At 35.6% G+C, this 21,134-nt stretch overlaps 1 protein-coding gene across 1 annotated transcript; it reads right to left on the bottom strand.

Moving 5' to 3' along the window:
- Positions 1,642–19,074, bottom strand: LOC102173270 (C-type lectin domain family 2 member D). The gene is made up of 5 exons (XM_018049057.1): positions 18,913–19,074; positions 13,663–13,767; positions 6,496–6,659; positions 3,228–3,331; positions 1,642–1,843 (listed from the first exon to the last, which is right to left on the bottom strand). Exons 1-5 carry the CDS (start codon positions 18,965–18,967, stop codon positions 1,642–1,644), a joined length of 630 nt encoding a protein of 209 aa, XP_017904546.1. The 5' UTR covers positions 18,968–19,074.

The following is a 21,134-nucleotide window of genomic DNA, read 5'->3' as shown; positions in this document are numbered from 1 at the left end:
ATTTTTTTTTTTTTAGTTGAAACAATAGAAATCTTCTAGAGGCTGCAGCTCTCTGACTCCAGCATTCAACGTTGGTGACATCATTATGTCATGATGTCCATGAGTACTCTTTTCTAGCAGCTCTCTCAAAGGCTGCTGCTCCTCTTCATTGAAAATCATAAGTGCATATCTAAAAAAGATATATATGCAGAAAATGTGATCAGGAATGAATTTTCAAGCCATATGAAATTTATCATTCACAATTTTATAGCATAATGTAAAGCAGCACATTTTTCAACCGTGTCATCACTGAATTATTCAAACTATAATCCCTGATTTCCTAAGGAAAATTTTAGGGTAATTACACGAGACAGTGTTAAAAAATAAATATCAAAATGAATATACCTAAAATAAATAGGATATCATGTCATGACCAAATTGAATTTTATCTAGGAATGTAAAGCAGTCTCTTAACATTAGAAAATTTAAAATGTCATTCACTACATTAAAAGATTAAGGAATAGAAACCATCACAACATTGTAACAGATGCAGCAAACAAAAGCGTACAAGAAAATGAAGTCTCTTCTTACAAAACAAATCTCTTAGCAAATAGAAATAGAAAAGAACCAACCTAACTTTTAAGAAAAAGATATAAAAAACTAGATACAACACGACTCATGTTATATCAGAAACGTTTTCTTTAAAATGTTAAACAATTTTTACCATCAATATTGTCCTGGAAATTACACCCATTTTAATTATACAAGAAATAACTAATTTTTACAATATAGGAAAAATAAAATTCTTACTACTAGATGCTGTGTTTTCCAGTATTTAAATGAATCCACAAATTATTAGAAAATTATGAATTATCAGAGAGTATGTTGAACAGAACAAGAATACCTAAAAAAATTACCTTGCTAATAAAAATAACTAATTTAAAAGATAATAAAAGTATATAATTGCAAAAGCAATAGATACATAAAATAGAGACACATATAATAAATACTATGTAATAAATGTTTAGAAAAATTATGCTATATAAGACAAAAATCAATACAAGACATATATTGTAAATGAATAAGAAAATAATATGTAAATACAACACTCCCAAAATTAACCTAGAGATTCTGTGAAATTGCATGATTCTTTTAAAATTGATACAGATAAACAAAGATCCAGACCATTTAAAAAGTAGAAAACTAATACGAAAATTGCTTTCACAATCATCCAGCTGTGTCATCAGGCTATAATATTAAAGCAGTGAAATGTTGAATTTTCAACAAAAGGAAAGGGGAAAAGTTGATAAATATTAAAACCATCTTACTCTTGGATGTTAAGTCCACTGTCAGAAACTGATTTAGTGCACTTTTTTCCTGCAAATCCATTTCCTTTCTGTGTAGCATCTAGCTGTTGCAACACCATCTTCATTAAGGTAAAAACATATTTCATTCTCTGTCATATTAATCCTACAATAAAGGAATCAAACACTATGTATTAGGGAGTCCTATGACTTCTCTCTTGGTCAATGACACCTTTTTAAAAAATATTATCTGTCTAGAGCTCTGGAAAAGTATGCTGCTACAGTCTTTTCTTGCTAGGGTTAAGATGCCTGTACCAAATTGGACCAAAGGAGTCTCCCTTCCAAGAATTTGTGTTTGTTAAACTAAGTTACATGTTATAGGTAGAGTCGTCAATTTGTAGAAACCAATGGTTCTTAACCCTGGGGTGAGTTTGCCTTCCACCAGCCCTTGCAAGGAACACTTGGAAATATCTAAAGACATTTTTGGTTGCCTCAAGAGGAGTGGGGCAGGGGGAATTGCTACTGTCTCATGAGTAGAGGCCAGAGATGTTGCCAACATCCTATTGTGCACAAGAAAGTGCTCCCTCCACATAGGAAAGAACGATGTGGTCCAAAATGGCCATTTTTTCTGCTATTGAGAAATTCTAGCATAGACTAAATGCCTAAGGCTGGCAGTCACAATTTGGGGTGTTTATAATGGGTCATATATGCAGTGAACTCAATTTTTTAGGTCCAATACTCCATGTTGTAAAATAGAAGGTATGAAGCCCAAGTTAAATTGCAAATATCAGTGCAAATAAAAGCATTTAAAATAAACAAATTTACCTTAAACTGTGAAACTTGTTAGCAAACAGATAGCATGAAGCTTGTGAAAGAGATATAAGATTACAGAAAATAGGGTAAAATCATGAAAAAGTCTACTTTTACTGTGTATGTGAATCTCAGGTCTTCACTTTCAAAGTAACCAACTAAGAAGTCTTTTCCCCTATATCTTTTTTTTTTTTCATTTTTAAATTGATATATAATTGCTTTGCAATGCTGTTATTTTTTACTTTACAGCATCATGAATCAACTATATGTATACATATATTCCCTCCCTCTTTAGCCACCCTCCCACCTCCTATTCTATCCACCGAGGTCATCACAGAGGACTGAGCTAAGCTCTCTATGTTATACAGCAGTTTCCCACTAGCTAGCTATTTCACACATGGCAGTGTATATACAGGCCCACTGTGGCTCAGAGGGTAAAGCGTAATGCCACTCTCTCAATTTGTCTCCCTCTTTTCTTCCACTGCTATGTTCACAAGTCCATTGTCTACGTCTGTGTCTCTGTTCCTGCCCTGCTGATAGATTCATCAGGACCATTTATCTAGATTCCATATATATGTGTTAACATACAATATTTGTTTTTCTCTTATATCTTGATTTCCAACCTCTCTGGTTGACTCTTGAAACCAGTCTTAATACATGATACACTAATCCTTAGTCCACTTTTCCAACATGCAGACAAATCAAGGACTGTACAGAAATATCCTAATGTACAGATTCTAGAAGGCTGCACCATGTGTGTGCACTTAGTCACTCAGTCGCGTCCGACTCTGCGACCCCATGGACTGTAGCCCCCTAGGCTCCTCCGTCCATGGGAATTCTCCAGGCAAGAATACTGGGTTGGGTTGCCATTCCCTCTTCCAGGGAATCTTCCCAACCCAAGGATCAAACCCAGGTCTCCTGCACTGCAGGCGAATTCTTTACCAACTGAGCCGCCAGGGAAGCCCAAGAACACTGGAGTGGGTAGCTTATCCCTTCTCCAGGGTAACTTTCCAACCCAGGAATTGAACCTCGGTTACCTGCATTGCAGGTGAATTCTTTACCACCTGAGCTACCAAAGAAGCCCAGAAAGCTGCACTACCTAAACTTAAATAATCCCAGAAAAAAGACACCCACCCTTTGTTATGTATGTTTTCATCCACCCATTGTCCTGTTAAATTTTCTGTCATGTCTTGCCAAATCCAGTGATCAGAAGTGCGCTTGAATCGCTTAAGAAAACGCTTTAGAGACAAAATAAAATTCATAATTTTATTTGTCATTTTTCACTACAACTTATTGTATCCCTCTTGCTTTGCAGGTTGTGAGGAAAAAGGTGACAAAGCTTCAAATCCTAGTTTCACTGGAAAATAGCTATGTGATTGTGAAAAAGTATTTTACCTTCTGACTCTCAATTTTCTCATTTATGAAACAAAGAGAGAAATTTATCAGAGAAATTTTCTTTAAGACATTTTTGATTCCAAATTGATAAATATTCAGTATGAAACTCTATTCCTCCGAGATTTTTAGTCTGTGAATTCCTAGAAAGCTAGACTTTTCAACTGAGTTCTTACACAGACTTCCTAATCATCAGATATGTATTATAATGTTTTTTTCACTTCCCAGTAAATACTAGTACATTGAATTTAATGTAATATTTTACTTCAGCATTTCTTCCAACTATCATGTGTTTGCACACCCATACACACACATCTTTCATGTATCCAGTTCCTTTAGAACTTAATTCCCAAATTTCAATTTTTTTTTTTTTACCTAATATTTACATTTCTAAAGACATCATTCAGGGGGGAAATTTTTATTTTTTTCTGATATTTCTCCTTATTCATTTGATGTTGAAAAATTTTCCTACCTTACAGCCTTTCATGCCGTAAAATTATGTTCTACACAGAAAGTCACTGAGTCTACCTGCCCCCAAATAGTTGCAAAACCATGATCTTGACTTTGTATCACTCCACGTTTCAGTTTTATATAAATACAAAGGATTATGACATATCACAACACTGTGGTCCATTCCTACCTGGTAACAGTGATACCAATAACCTTGGCATTTTAATATACCATCTTCTATAGCATTTCATGAATTTATTTGAAAAAAAAAAATCCAATTTGCTGAGCCAAGCTATGGGTTTACAAAGGAATCTATTAAGAAAACAGTGTCCCTGAATTCACAGAGTTTCCTGTAGAGTGAGCAAATCCATGCAAACTTAGAGTTAAGAAAACATTCTACTAAATGAGAAGATTATGAGTATAATAAATACAGAGTGAAATTTTAGTGTATAGAAGAAGCGTCCCCGTCTTTGCAGGAGACCATCACATAGGATGCAGTGTAAGAGGTGTATCTGGAAAGAGTAAAAGATTCCATGACAAATACAGAATCCAGGGAGAAAAGGACAATTCATTTTCTACGCTTAGGAAAGAGCTTGTTTTAAGGCAGAAAAGCAAGACAGGATGTATGTATTGGAAATCAATAGGATATATTGCACTGAATAGCTGGAAAAATTGGATGAAGATGTGGAGCCGCACTTTTGATGACCGGGAACTGGGAAGTGACAAGGTTCAAGAAAATGTCATATGAAAAATATCAAACATTATTTGCTTAATAAAAAGAGTAGCTCATGGAGCTACTTGTTAAAAAGACAAGGTAATTCTAAATAGGTGCAAATAAATAGGGGAAAATTTTCACGAAGCAAGCTTTATCTCGTTTTAACTAAGAAAATACTTTGCAATTTAAATAAACATTTGTAATATTTTAATTAAACTATTTAAAAATAGCCTTTTAAAATTCTTTTTTGTTGTTTTCTGTTTTTGTTTTTTTAAATATAAATTTATTTATTTTAATTGGAGGTTAATTACTTTACAATGTTGTATCGCTAAAAGAGACACAGATGTATAAAGTTCTTTTATGTTACTTTCATTACTTCTTCACAGATACAATACGCAATATTGTATATGCAATATGTAGTAACAACCTCATTCTGTTCGTCACTTGTAATTTTTTTTTTTATCTTGCTGCTAAGTTAGACTTTTTTCCCCAAAAGGAACTGTAAGGACTGTTTAAGGATTTCTCAGAGTGTTCATATCAAGAGTCTTGTTAAATTCAGCAGTGAAACCATTGGCTACAGAAGTTCTTTGCATTAAATTAAGCCTGCATCTTACTTTTTGACTTGGTATGTCTACTCTTAACATATCTAGTTTTTCACATTTTATTCAGGTTTTTCTCTGTCTTTTCTTGTTTCCAAAATGGCTTAGTTTCCTTACGCTGATCTATAAATTGCCCCAGCCTAGTCTGTATCTATTTAAATTTGAACCAATCAGGCAGATTGCATAGCTATACATTGTTTACCCTGAAAGTGATACACAGTTCTTTTAGCAATGTGGACCACTGGGCTGCTGTACATTTAAACAATCTTGTTATCGCTGCTTTAATCGCTCAATCGTGTCCTACTCTTTGCAGCACCATGGACTGCAGCCCCGCCAGGCTCCTCCATCTGTGGAATTTCCCAGGCAAGAATACTGAAGTGGGTTGCCATTTCCTTCTCCAGGGGATTGTTCTGACTCAGGGATGGAACCCGCCTCTCCTTCATCTCCCACATTGGCAGGCGGATTCTTTACCACTGAGTCATCTGGGAAGAACACACACAAATTTTAATGAAGTTAATTACCTTTTAAATTGACCCTTTACTTTTAAAGAAATGAAACTAAAGTAAAAAATATACTTGCCATGTAAGTCACTCAGGGAAAGAACAGATTTCATAAGTGCAGACGTACAGGGTCTCACGCTTGTTAAAGCTCTTGGAGATTCTCTTTATTTATTGCATTTTTCCATCAATGTTTTTTGAACAAAGATTCATTAGTCTTTTAATTTGTACCTGCCTATATGCTACAGCAATGGATATAATTTCAGATAAAATGTGGCAATCTGGCCACTGGAAACTCATGACTTCAGCCTAGAGGGAAACTTTCAATTACACCTATTGCATTGTTGATAATGAGCACTCTGACAGAGGCTGCCATGATATCTCAGAGAAAGACAGGGAAGCAAGATTGAGTAGCCAGAGGAAATTTCCACCAAGGAAGTGAAAAGGAGAATTCCATCCTTCCTCTTCAAGGGTTTTAAAAGTTTTCCAAATAGTGTTAAGCTCTTCTATTCATATTCCTTAAAATGGAGAAGCTAGCTCTCAAGTCTACAACTTGATCAGAATGTTAAACTATCCAAACAAAATATCACTAGCTTTTTCAAGTTTATCTTCTATGACATGTTCTAAACTTCTGTGACATTTTGCATATATAAGCAGGCATGTTTGAAATGCTTTAAAGACCATAGTGAAATTTGAATACTTCCAGTATCTCTAATTAATGCAATTGATAAGGAATGGATATTACTTACTTTTTCTTTTGTTGTGGCAATCATAACTAGGCTAGCATTTTGAGACAAACAGTTGTATCTACTTGAATTCCAATCTTCTTCTTCTTCAGAAAAATAATAGCATTTATCTTGGAAACCGATCCAATTATCTGGGCAGAAATACTGAGCAACCCTATCTTCTTTAACTAGAGCGGAGACAAATACATATTTTAAGAATCAGATGAAATAATATGCCACTGTGTTTTGAGACCATTGAAAAAGGACGGGATTGTGACAAAAAAAGGTGATGCTCATGGCCAGAATTGCATGTCTATCCCGTAACAAGTTGAAAACCGACTTCATGTTAGGTTAAATGAGAACAGTCCAGAATGTGACAGGACACTCATTTTGCTTTCAATTCCAAATTCAGTGATTCATAGGCCTTCCTAGAGCAGTCAATGTGATTTCACACATGTTAAGTCACTTTTGCCATTTCCAGCTAAATAAAATGTAACGAAATCAGGTGGTACTAAAAATATTGATTTATTTTAGACTGTTATAAATCTAGGACAGATTTTAATCTCTAAGAAAGCAATGAAAATAATAAAACACTATATAACTAACAAGACATGTACCCGGTTTCCAGTTGTAACTAGATACCACCATCATTGTGTGGTTCCAGGTTAATCAACAGAAAGAACTCATGTGAAATTTAGAAGATGAAAATAAAGCAGAATTCATTATTGTTGGAGGCACTGTGCATAGTAAGTTCACAAGCCTTTTCATGAGTTTCCTTTTGTAGTCGCTGCAGTTAGATGTATATAGACTTTCCTCACCTGGGGGTTCTCTAAACATACTAGTGCTTTAAGCCAAAATCTTTAGCGACTATTTCCTCTTTAGCCTTCCACATCATCTCTTCACAGTTCCTTCCAGTTGTGTCATGCATAGTTCTTATATTAAAATCTTTTCTATGGAAACTAGTTTTATCGTGGTGATCATTTTGAAATATATAGAAATAGTAGAAATAAAATAAAATAAAGTTGTATTCTTGTAATATTTGTGCCATCAACTTTTCTGAACACTCCCAGACTGAATAAGTTTTTGGTATCAAAAGTGGTTCTAAGGGAACAGAACCTTAAGGATGAGATATGCTATTGGTTTTCCAAAGTGATCTGCATTAAAGGCATTGACCCAGTCACCAGTTGTAAATGGGATGCTGGTGGTCTATGGTGCATAAAGATAAAACTATTAGTTAAATTATCACTCCTAAACACCTCATGCCAAGTACCTGTAGATGGTAAACATTTTAGCACCCTTCTCTTAAATACTGATAAAACAACGGTCCAAACGTCTAAGTGAAAGTGAAAGTCACTCAGTTGTGTCTGACTCTTTGCGACCTCATGGACTCTACAGGCCATGGATTTCTCTAGGCCAGAATACTGGAGTGGGTCGCCACTCCCTTCTCCAGGGGAATCTTCCCAACCCACGGGTCAAACCCAGGTCTCCTGCATTGCAGGCAGATTTTTAACCATCTGAGCCACAAGGGAAGACAAAGAATTCTACAGTGGTTGGCTTTTCCCTTCCCCAGCGGATCTTCCTGATCCAGGAATTGAACCAGGGCCTCTTGGATTGCAGGCGGATTCTTAATCAACTGAGCTATCAGGGAAGCCCATGTCTAAATATCTAAGAATAATAACATTTGAACACCATAAGTAACAAAATTGAGTTGACATACACCAAGAGCTAAAAGCAGCAACTACAGAATATACATTCTCATAAAAGCACTCAAAACACTTACTAAAATGTGGGACAATAAAGTTTTAACAACAGATTTTAGAAGGTTTAAAACATTAACAGTGTGCCACCTGACTGTAGTAGAATTGAGCCATATACCAATAAAAATTTTTTTTAATCATCAAAGGCTGTAGATTAAGAAACACAATGCTAAATAGTTCATGAATCAAAGGAAAAAAAAAAGAAGAAATCTTGAGAAATAAAATGTGTTTTAAATGAAAGGTAATTACTTATCTTTTTATATATGTGATATATATCATATTAAAAATTATGAATATAACTAAGCTTGTGGGTCTTTCTCTTTTATTTTTGGCCATGCCATGTGGCTTGTGGGAGCTTAGTTCCCTGACAAGGGATAGAACCCAGACTCTCAGCAAAGAAAGCAAGGCATCCTAACCACTGAACCACACAGTACATTTCCTTTAATCCTAGAGGAAAATTTATTGGTTTAAATTTATGTTTTTTTTTATTAGCTATCTCAAACAATTAGAGTGATAAATTAAAAGTAAAAAGTAGAAAGACTCCATTAAAAAAATAAGACCAGAAAACAATTGAATAGAAACTAATATAAAGCAAAAGAGTCAAGAAACTCATTGTTGGCTTTTTGAATAATCTAAAGCAGATAGAACATTAGCTGAAAAAAGAAAAACACCTTTTTAAAGGGAAGTAGACAAATTAGCAATACTAGGAATAAAAGAGAAATTTCTAAACAACACAGCAAAACTGACAAGGGAAAGGTAAATGTGAATAAATACTCTGTGTAGTGAAGAAATAAACTTTTAATGAAAAAAATTCCACACAAAGAAATCTCCCAGTCCAGGTGGCTTCAGGTGTGAACACATCTCATCATTTAGGTAAGATGTAGCAATGTTACCCAATCTTTTTCAGAAAACAGAGTAGGAAGAAATCAAAAGATTCCTGTAAAAACAGCTCAGTTTGAGAGGCTAGCATAATCTTGGTGGCTCAGATAGTAAAGAATCTGCCTGCAGCGTGGGAGACCTGAATTTGATCCCTGTGTTGGGAAGATCCCCCGGAGAAGGGAATGGCAACCCACTCCAGTATTCTGGCCTGGAGAAGCCCAAGGACAGAGTAGCCTGGTGCGCTACAGTCCATGAGGTTGGAAAGAATCTGACATGACTGAGCACCTAACACTTTCACATAATTTCAGTATTGCTGACAACACTATTATCAAAATGGGAAATTATAGTCCAGCCTTGCATGAGCATATGTACATATTATAATAAGCAAAATATTAGCCAGGTTAATTCAAGAATGTTACAAAGGTTAATATTTTATGATCAAATTGAGTTTACTCCAGATAGGAAGGTTTACTTTAACATTTTGTAAAACCCGTGTAACTCAACACATTAACAGAAATAAGAGACAAACTAAGCATTTCTCAATAGTACTTGATAACATTCTATGTCCTTTTAGAATAAAACTCTTTGGCTATCTAGGAATTATTTAATTAAGAATAATCAAATAATCTTTATTTGATTAATAATATCCATATTTATTCTTAGTAGAGAAATATTTAAAACTTTCTTATGTATATTAAGAATGAGGTAAAGATGCAAGTTCTCACTAGTTCTCAACTTTTTACTGGAAGTATTAGCCAGTGAAATGAAGCAATATAAATATATAAAAAGATATAAAGATTTCAATAGAATAAATAAAATCACTATTATTTGCAGATAATCTGAATGCTTATATAAACATACAAATAAAATGATAAAATATTAAAATTAATAGTTAACATAACTATTAACACTAACAAAATCAAAAGAAAAATTAATTATGTTTTTCTGATCACAGTGAAATCAAAATAGAAATAAAGAACAGAGAGATAGTTGGAAATCCCTAAAATATGTAAAGATTAAAGAATACACTATTAAATAACACATGGGTCAAAAAAGAAATATAGAGAATTTTAAAAGCAATTTGAATTAAACAAACATGAAAACACAACTCATCAAAATTGATGGGAAGAAGCAAAACCAGTCCTTAGAAAAAATAAACAGCACTGAATTCATATGTTAGAAAACAAGAAAGTTTTAAAATCAATCTACATTCCTTTCTTAGGCAACTAGGAAAAGAAGTGAAAATTAAACCGAAGAAAAACACAGCAGAAATAATAAGAATCACAGAGCAAAAAACAATTAAACAGAAAACAGGAAATTAATAGAAAAAGTTAACAAAAGCAAAAAAGCCCTTTCTTTGCAAAGAACAATAAAATCAGTAAGCCTCTAGCCAAGTTAACTTAGAAAATAAAGGAGAGATAAATTAATCATATCAGAAATAGAAGAGACAACATCACTACACATGCCACAAAAGATAATAAAGGAATACTATGAACAAGTTAATGCCCGCAAGCTTAATGACTTAATGACTTATGTAAAATGGACCAATTCCTTGAAAGATGCAATCTTCCAAAACTCACAAAAGAAGAAATAAACAATGTAAATAGGCTCATATCTATCAGAAAGGCAGAGGAACCAGAGATCAAATTGCCAACATCCGCTGGATCATGGAAAAAGTAAGAGAGTTCCAGAAAAGCATCTATTTCTGCTTTATTGACTATGCCAAAGCCTTTGACTGTGTGGATCACAATAAACTGTGGAAAATTCTGAGAGAGATGGGAATACCAGACCACCTAACCTGCCTCTTAAGAAACCTCTATGCAGGTCAGGAAGCAACAGTTAAAACTGGACATGGAACAACACACTGGTTCCAAATAGGAAAAGGAATACGTCAAGGCTGTATATTGTCACCCTGCTAATTTAACTTATATGCAAAGTACATCATGAGAAACGCTGGGCTGGAAGAAGCACAAGCTGGAATCAAGATTGCTGGGAGAAATATCAATAACCTCAGATATGCAGATGACACCACCCTTATGGCAGAAAGTGAAGAGGAACTAAAAAGCCTCTTGATGAAAGTGAAAGAGGAGAGTGAAAAAGTTGACTTAAAGCTCAACATTCAGAAAACGAAGCTCATGGCATCTGGTCCCATCACTTCATGGGAAATAGATGGGGAAACAGTGGGAATGGTGCCAGACTTTATTTTTTGGGCTCCAAAATCACTGCAGATGGTGATTGCAGCCATGAAATTAAAAGACCCTTGCTCCTTGGAAGAAAAGTTATGACCAACCTACATAGCATATTGAAAAGCAGAGACATTACTTTGCCAGCTAAGGTCCGTCTAGTCAAGGCTATGGTTTTTCCTATGGTCATGTATGGATGTGAGAGTTGGACTGTGAAGAAGGCTGAGCACCAAAGAATTGATGCTTTTGAACTGTGGTGTTGGAGAAGACTCTTGAGAGTCCCTTGAACTGCAAGGAGATCCAACCAGTCCATTCTGAAGGAGATCAGCCCTGGGATTTCTTTGGAAGGAATGATGCTAAAGCTGAAACTCCAGTACTTTGGCCACCTCATGTGAAGAGTTGGCTCATTGGAAAAGACTGATGCTGGGAGGGGTTGGGGGCAGGAGGAGAAGGCGACGACCGAGGATGAGATGGTTGGATGGCATCACTGATTCGATGGACGTGAGTCTAAGTGAACTCCGGGAGTTGGTGATGGACAGGGAGGCCTGGCGTGCTGGGATTCATGGGGTCGCAAAGAGTCGGACACGACTGAGCGACTGAACTGAACTGAACGTCCTAAAACATAGAAACCAACAGGCTCAGATGTGTTCACTACCAAACAACTGAGGAAGAAAACAGCAATTGTCGACAACCTCTTTTAAAGTATAAAATCAGAGGGAATGCATCTTAACTCATTACATGAGGCCAGCATTATCTTAACCACAAAACCAAAGACATTAAAAAAAAAGAGAAAGTTACAGACCAATATCTCTCATGGGCATAGGTCCAAAAATTCTTATCAAAATACTAGAAAGACAAATCTAACAGTGTACAAAGAGAATTATACACTATGAAAAAGTAGGATTATCCCAGGTCTGCAAGGATGATTCAACATTTGAAAATCCGTTAATATAATCCATCTTATCAACAGGCTAAAAAAGAAAAATCACATGATCATATCAATATGAGCATCTGAAAAATTTAACACTCATTCACAGCAAAAATTCTCAGTAAACTAGGAATAGAGGGGAGCTATGCCAACCTGATAGACTATTTACCAAACAAACAAACAAACAAACAAACAAAAAACCCTACAGCTAATTTCTTATTTAATAGTGAAAAATTGGACGTTTTCCCTCTAGAATCAGGGTAAGGATACACCTTCACAATATATTGCGGTTAAATGAGCAGCAAATTGTAAAGCAGTAACTGTGAAAAGGATTTCCTAAAGGAAAACAATCCTGAGTATTCACTGGAGGGACTGATGCTGTGGCTGAAGAGCCAATACTTTGGCCACCTGATGCGAAGAGCTGACTCATTGGAAATGACCCTGATGCAGGGAAAGGTTGAAGGCAGGAGGAGATGGGGACGACAGAGTATGAAGATGGTTGGATGGCATCACTGACTCAATGGAGATGAGTTTGAGCAAGCCCGGGAGATAATAAAGGACAAAGAAGCCTGGCATGCTGTAGTCCATGGGGTCGCAAAGAATTGGACACGACCGAGTGACTGAGCAACAAAATGTGAAAAGGAGCTTGACAGTATTGGTCATCAAGAGAATGTCGATTTAAAAAAAAGAGAGAGAGAGAGAGAATGTCAATTAAAGTTGCAATAGGTACCAACAAACGTACCAACACACACTCATCGGAATAGCTAAAATGAGACTTCCCTGGTGATTCAATGGTTAAGAATCCACCTGCCAATACAGGGAACACGGGTTTGATCCCTGACCCAGGAAGATTCCACATGCCTCGAGGCAAGTAAGCCTGTGTACCACAACAACTGAGCCTGTACTTTGTCAGAAGAGAAGCCACCACAATAAGAAGCTCCCACACTGCAACTAGAGAGCAGCTCCTGCTCACTGCAACTAGAGAAAACTTACATGCAACAATGAAGATTCAGCACAGCCAACAAATAAATGAATAAAATTTTAAAAAAAAGAAAGAATGACTAAATTGGGTAAAGCTGACAACAAATCATTGATAAAATTCTTGAGCAACAGACATTTGCATACTCTTTTTGTTCGCCTATCTACTATCTGTGGTATTATCTATAAGAACTGACCTATGCATCAGTTCAGTTCAACCGCTCAGACTATCAGGGTGAAAGATTTTGTCATAATGATCTTTACACCTCCCTATGCTTTAATGTAGATTGTATAATTCATAAACATTCATTCATTGATACCCACTATATATATCATGGATAATGGGAAGGGAGTGAGAATAATGAGAAAAGATTATGAGTGAGACATAAAGGAAAAGTATTATACAGTAGGAAGCTCTGAAAACAAAAAATAAAATTTGAGAAATAAAAGGATGTAATTTACTCACCTGAAAAATAAATAACAATATTTGTTAAAACATTAATAACTACAGATATTGCTAATGCAAAAATCAGTCTCCATTTACAGTGCTTGTACTGCTTGTTGTTAACATCTGAAACAAAACGAAACACCACTTGGATTAAGAAATGGGTAAAAGAAAGACCTAATTTGCGTTCAAAACCATACCTGACAAACTTCCTATGGCAATATTTCACAAGGAGATGACACAAAATGTACTTTCTCTGTTTGTCATATGGGAAAAAAAAGAAACATGATTTTTCCTTTTGGCTGAAATTTCTCAGGAGAACATTTAATCAAATCCGGATGTTACTATGAACTTTACTGCCATAGCCTAAGGTACCAAATATATGACTTTTCTAGTAGAATTTCCTCAAGCCTGAAGCCACCTCCAGACCTTCCACAACCTTCTATGGTGAAATATTAGCACATCCTAACCTTGAATATTTCTAACCTATTTTGCCATCCTTTTCTCCAGAATGATTGTTGAAATTAGTGACTCCTTCATTTAAAAAAAAAAGAAAAGAAAATCCTAGTTTATTAAAGGAAGTATTTTGAGAATCATAAAGGGCTTTAAAAAGAGGAAATACTTATAAGCCACAAGAACATAGTACACATCCTTCCTGCTAATATGAGAAATGCTCCAAGTACTAAAAAATCTACTAGAAAATCTAAGAAAATCTACTTTATAACTAATAAAAAGTTTAATTTTAAAGGATAGGCAGTATAGTATATTTGAAAGACCACGGAATAATCAATTAAAAAATTTAGAATTGAGATTTTCACCACTAACAAAGGAACTTAGACGAGTCACTTTTTTTTCTAGTTCTGTATGTCCTGATCTACAAATTCAGTAGAACAGAACAAATCTTTGTGAGGAATTGTTTTTCTTTTGTTAGTGGTCATTTAAGGAAAAAATAAAGTTGGTATGCAAGTTTCTTGAAAAAATGAAATTTTTTATTATTTCATTTGATTATAAAATATTTATCCTTAATGTAAAATTTCATGAAATGTAAAAAATTATAGCAGATACTTTAAGATAGACAATAAAATTATTGACAAAATTGATTCTCCCTGTCTTTTTTTACCTAGTGAAGAACTAGTTGCTTTTTTTGTTGGATAAATTTTTTCCTTAGTGGATATATAAAAGAAATAAGTATTTTCAATCATGAAAATTTTTTTTTTTGGCTGTACAATGTGGCACGTGGGATCTTAGTTCCTTGGCCAGGGATTGAATGTGAATCCCCTGCCTTGGGAGCCTGGAGTCTAAACCACTGAACTGCCAGGGAAGTCCTCCTAAGAAATTAATTTTAAAATAAATCTAAATTTATCCTCTTTAGAAATAGCCAGTGTTATCATTTGTGTTAAGATCCCTCCACACATAGACCTTTTTAATCCATTTTTACATATACTCCCAAATACTGGTAATTTTAAATGAGTATGATCATCATTTGCCCACTGTTTTATATGCTAATATTTTCAGTTAACACTTTGTTGTTCTGCCTATCTGTAACAAATTGTTAAAAATGGCCCCCAAAGAATCATGCCTTTCTGTGTCCACCACCCCTTTGGTACACAATCATGCTATTTCTCCTATCACGAGGTATATACTGCATTTCCCAACACTTGAATATGAATTGGTCTTGTGTCTCCCTTTGACCAATAGAATGTGGTAGAAGTGACACTCTGGGACTTCAGAACATAGACCTTAAGAGACTTCGACCATTAACATCTCTCTTTTTTAAAGTTAAAGGATATATTATGTACTATGTTTTCAGGTCTGGCTTATAACAGGAATTAAATAAAAGAAAGTGAAAGCTGTTCGGTCATGTCCAACTCTTTGCGACCCCATGGACTATACAGTCCATGGAATTCTCCAGGCCAGAATACTGGAGTGGGTAGCCTTTCCCTTCTCCAGGGGATCTCCCCAACCCAGGGGGCCAACCCAGGTCTCCTGCATTGCAGGCAGTTTCTTTACCAGCTGAGCCACAGAGAAGCTCAAGAATATCGGAGTGGGTAGCCTATCCCCTCTTCAGCAGGTGGGGAAGATCCACTGGAGAAGGGATAGTGAAAACTTTTATTAACTTTCCTGTGTTAGCTCTCCCATATTTCCATATTTTAATTACCATATAAGTAGGAGTTGAAGGTTAATTATTGCTCTATTAAGCAGAATTATTTTAAAATCATTTTCCTATTCATTGTTTCAAGGAGGTCTTCAGCTATCTTGCCATCCTTTTCTCCAGAATGATTGTTGAAATTAGTGACTCCTTCATTTAAAAAAAAAAAGAAAAGAAAATTCTAGTTTATTAAAGGGAGTATTTTGAGAATTATAAAGGGCTTTAAAAAGAGGAAATACTTATAAGCCGCAAGAAGATGGTGCACATCCTGCTAATATGAGAAATGCTTCAAGTACTAGTGATATAAGTCATTTATATCTCAAAGTTGGCAAAATACTAGATCATTCAACTTTGTGGAGCATATGGAGATATTCTACCTGCAGAAAAACCAGTCTCAACAAAGATGTATGTCATGAGTGTGGCAAACAGAGTGGCTTTCATTATATTAGCACAGAAATAGCAGAACTAGAACCAAAGGGGTTATGAATGTTGATATAAATAACCCCTGATGGCTCAGTGGTAAAGAATCTGCCTGCCAATGCAGGAGACTCAGGTTTAATCCCTGGGTGGGGAAGATCCCCTGGAGAAGGAAATATTAAATAGCAACCCACTCCAGTATTCTTATCTGGAAAATCTCCCAAGAGCCAGACACCACTTCTTGACTAAAGAACAGCAATAACAAATACCTTCTTCTAAGTAATCAGTAAAAAGAGATAACTAAACACCCTCAACCTCAAATTCAATGTCTTACGAAATTTGGGAAAGTTCATATAACCCTGTAGGAAACACCCTACTCAATTCAATATCACTGAACCACCAAGATTAAATATACTGTCAGCTCAGTGAGGTAGGAACTTGGAGTGATGTTTAGTTTGATTTAAAGCTCTAAAGAATTGGAAATTTATTTCAATTCTGAATATGCAGGTACATACTTTAATCTGCTACACAATTATTCTCTATTTAATCTGCCTACTTCCTAAGGCTTAAAATCTAGTTTTGCACACTCAGTATAATTAGTTTTCATCTTTAAAGTTCCTTGTTTCTACTCTTTTACTCAATCCTCATTACCTGCAACTTGTACAAATATCCAAAAAGGAAAGCAACAGAAAATGTTGGTCTCTCAGTATGAAGTTAGTATTGAAAGATGAATTTCAAAGAAGTTGCTCATAGTGTGTACAATGAATGTATGCTCAGTCACTTTAGTCGTGTCTGGTTCTTTGTAGTCCTATGGACTGTAGCCCAAAGGCTCCTCTGTCCATGGGGATTCTCCAGACAAGCATACTGGAGTGGGTTGCCATGCTCTCCTCTAGGGGAATCTTTCTGACCCAGTGTCGAACCTACATCTCCTGAGTCTCCTGCATTGCAAGGCAGATTCTTTATCACTGAGCCACTGGGGAAGCCCAGTGTGTACAATGAAGGAATAATAATAATAATAAAAATCCCACAGTAGCTTAATAAAAATATATTTAATTAACAATGTAACTAAAATAGTTCTACATTCATCCCTGTTATAATATAAATAGCTAAATGTTCCAATTATTTTTCCCATTGGGAAGTTTCACTGACAACTAATTTCTCTGTTTCTGACTCTGATCTTCTCCAAGGAGATAAGAGAATAGATCCAGGGTGGCCAATGAATTTAAAACCAGATAAAATCCCCTTTTTCCGAGTTCACAGCTATAGAAAAAAATCACAAAATACCAATATGTGGAAAGAATAAGAGAAAATAAAATGTTTAAAAATATTAAGAGTTTAGAAATGAATTACATGACACTGAGTTAGTACTATTTCAGTGGTGTTTAAAATGTCAAATACATATAATTTAATTTATAATTTATGTGTTACATATAAATTTATAAATAAAATATATAAATTTACACTGTTTATTGATATATAAGGCAAAAACTAACACTGGTCTTATGAGTGGGTAGAAAATACTCTTAAAACTTTATTTTAGATATTTTCATGTTATCTTATATTTGATCCCATTGTTTGATCTAACCTTAGAATTATTAAATTGTGAAAAAAATGAGGAATAAAGCATTTATACATGCTAATATGAACTGCAACAATATTTTTGAAGGTTGCATAATGCTTTTGTACACGTTTTTGTGTTCAGTTGTATCTGACTCTTTGTGATCTCCTGGACTGTAGCCCTCCAGGCTCATGGAATTTTCCAGGCAAAAATATTGGAGTGGGTTGCCATTTCCTCCTCCACGGGATCTGGCTGACCCAGAAATCGAACCCAAGTCTCTCACATCTCCTGCACTGGCAGGCAGATTCTTTACCACTGCACCCTCTGGGAAGCCCATAACACTGGTAGACTAAAACAAAATTAAATGGCAAATTTTAAAACTCACCAGCATCACTAAATCACAGATTGCTTTCTTTAATGCACTTTAGCTTCATTTCCTGAACTCTGTTTCTACCTATTTAAGGACCCCTGTTCAAAACACTTTGAAAGATTGTCCTGTTACTAATAGACTTGGAATTTGGATCTTACCTACTCTGAACTTTCTATTTAAAACAGCCAATGTTACCAAATTGTCTTCTAAGTTTTGTGTTGTTGTTGTTGTCTTTTGAGTACATTTTCTTTCCTTCTCCATTTAAAAATTGCCAGAGACATCTCAAGAGTATTAGGGTACCAGCAATTGCTTAGATAAGAATAGAACAGGGAGATAACCACTCTGCTATTAAGAGTAGTTTATCTTGACCCTACTCATGGCCCATAAACAATCTTTTAAAATATTACAAATATTTGCCAATTATTTCATATCACATATGTATTCTAGACATTGAATGGCTATGGTTCATATTTAACCTCTCTTGAAGTACAGATTTGATTGAATATTTAGTGAAAGTGAAACCTAATCTTGAACAGTTTTACAGTATGGATAAACTTCCTTCATTATCAATTAAGATAAAGTGAATCTGAATTACAAAGACAAAAATAATCAATTACCAATTTTAATTTAACATAAAAAAGGGATTTTTTTGTGTGTGTGTGTTGATGGAAAAAAACTACAAAACCCTATTCAGGCCTTTCAAAACTTTTGTTACGAAGTTATGATTCATAATTTCAATAAATAGCTTTCATTCTGAACAATTGAAAATGTTCTTACCTCGCTTCTTTTCATCAGCTTCCTGTTTGCTCACATCTTTGTGATCTGACTGCATACTTGACGACTCTTCAGTTTTAATTTTAATGTAAAAAAAAAAAAAAAAAGTTTTACGTTTACAGCTCCAAACTAGAGTTAAGCTACTCTGAAGTAAAACACAGCTTATTTAATCAGATCTCGCAAAAGGAAAGAAATCATGTGATGAAGATTGAGTCATCCTATCATCTATATAGTTTGCTCCCTGGGAAACAAACACAAAACAAGTACAGGAAAGGAGGGAAGTTACACTAAATAGTGAAGAGAAAAGCATATGTTCTTCTTCATTAAACAAAGAATCATCATCTGACCCACAAAGAAAAAAACCTTCAAGTGGCACTTAAATTCTCACAAAAGTGACACATGACTAGTGACACAAGACTTGCTTTGATTCATTAAAAGGCATGCTTTAGGACATTATGGTTTCATTATCAAGTGTTAAGAAGGCCATCTCAAAGGGGATGAAATTAAAGAGAGAGCTATGCTTTAAAGCGGCTACTGAAACCGAAATAAAAAGCATTTTCTGTTTCAAACAAAACATCCTGAGCAGAAGTGTGCAGAAGCATGTATGTGCATATTCACATGCGTGCACACTCACACATACAGAAAAAGAGAAAAAGAAAGTTTAAAAAGTAGTCAGAATGTTACAAGAATATTCAAGATGATAATGTTATTATGCTAGTGTTATTAGAGCCAAAAATCTTGACTCTCTGTATACTGATATCCAAAAAATTACAGAGACAGAGTTTTGGAGAAACAGAAAAGAGCTTTATTCTTTGGCAGGCAAAATGCTAAACTCAGGAGGCTAGCACCTCAGGAACTGTGCCCTGCCTCTGGGAAATAGGGAGAGGTTTTGTATCCTAAGGAAGGTCTTCCTTTTTCTTCTTTTGCAAAATTTCAAAACAGCCACAGCTGGCATCAGGTAACTGGATATCTGGGGCTGGTCTTTTCTGAAGTTATCGCCTGTGGCCTTCTTTCTGAAATGAAAAATGTCACAAGAGGAAAAGAATGCCAGATGCAGAGTATAATTCATACAGAGTCAGAGAGTAATCGACTTTGTTTAGGTTTGGGAAGGACAAGTACAGCTACAAGTGTTTGTTAGTAGTAACAGCTAAAGAGCAATCAAGATTGCTTTAACTCTCTCAGGCTTGTTTCTGTCGTTTCCCCACCTGTTCATTGTTTCCTTATTTTTCTTATCAGAAAAGTCTTATTTTTGTTTAAGAAAAGGCTCACTTCTATTTTTGCTGCAATATTATCAGGACTCTTGTTTCCTTTTCATGTCTTTCCCCAGAAAATTCTGAATCACTTCAGAATTTTGAAGTGATTTCCTGTTTCCCCTCAATATATCTAAATATAGTCGACTCTTGGTATTTGTGGGGAATTTGGTCCAGATCCTCCTCCCCCTGCTATGGATGCCACAGATACCAGAATCTGACCACACTCAGGTTCCTTACAGTCTGCTCTCCCACATGCCCTGGGTACCCTGAGTTCTCCATCCATGATTGACTCCCCAGTGTAAAAACTGCTAATATGAAGGATCAAATGTATTTACATTAAGAAGAAAACTAGGGCTTCCCTGGTGGCTCACTGGTAAAGAATCTGCCTGAAAGAGACCTGAGTTAGATCCCTGGGTTGGGAAGATCTCCTGGAGGAAGGCAGGACAACCCACTCAAGTATTCTTGCCTGGAGAATCCCTGGACAGAGGAGCCTGGCAGGCTTAGTCCCTAGGGTCGCACAAGGTTGGAGACGATTGAAGCGACTAAGCAGCAGCAGCCAATGCAGGAGACATAGTTTGATCCCGGATCTGGGAAGATCCCACATACAGGGGAGCAACTAAGCCCGAGCACCACAATTATTGAGCCCGGGATCCATAATACTGAAGTCTGAGTGCCCTAGAACTCATACCCTGCAACAAGAGAAGCCACCACAATGAAAAGCCCGCACACCGAAACTAGAGAGAGGCCCCCTCTCGCTGTAACTAGAGAAAAGCCGGCGCAGCTACAAAGACACAGCACAACCAAAATAAATAAATACAATGTATAAAAAAATTAAAGAGGAAGCAGAAAACTAAAGAAAAGCAGCTGGTGTCCCAGTGACTGCTTTGCGATCAGCACTACATTTGTCTGACAGGGACACCGAGGCAGGGGAAGGAAATTAGAACAGAGAGGAAAGTAGAGTAAAAAAGCGTG

The sequence above is a fragment of the Capra hircus genome, chromosome 5 (assembly GCF_001704415.2).
Source record: "Capra hircus breed San Clemente chromosome 5, ASM170441v1, whole genome shotgun sequence".
Lineage (NCBI taxonomy): Eukaryota > Metazoa > Chordata > Mammalia > Artiodactyla > Bovidae > Capra > Capra hircus.
Note: the sequence above shows the minus strand (reverse complement) of the source record. Positions and strands in the feature narration are given on the sequence as shown.

Coding starts and splice junctions, on each gene's coding strand:
- LOC102173270 (XM_018049057.1), bottom strand. CDS start 18,967: ATGCAGTCAGATCACAAAGATGTGAGCAAACAGGAAGCTGATGAAAAG. Junction 6,660..13,662: donor TATTGTTATTTATTTTTCAG/GTGAGTAAATTA, acceptor TCTCCGCTCTAG/TTAAAGAAGATAGGGTTGCT. Junction 1,844..3,227: donor GAAAACATACATAACAAAGG/GTGGGTGTCTTT, acceptor TGTGCACAATAG/GATGTTGGCAACATCTCTGG.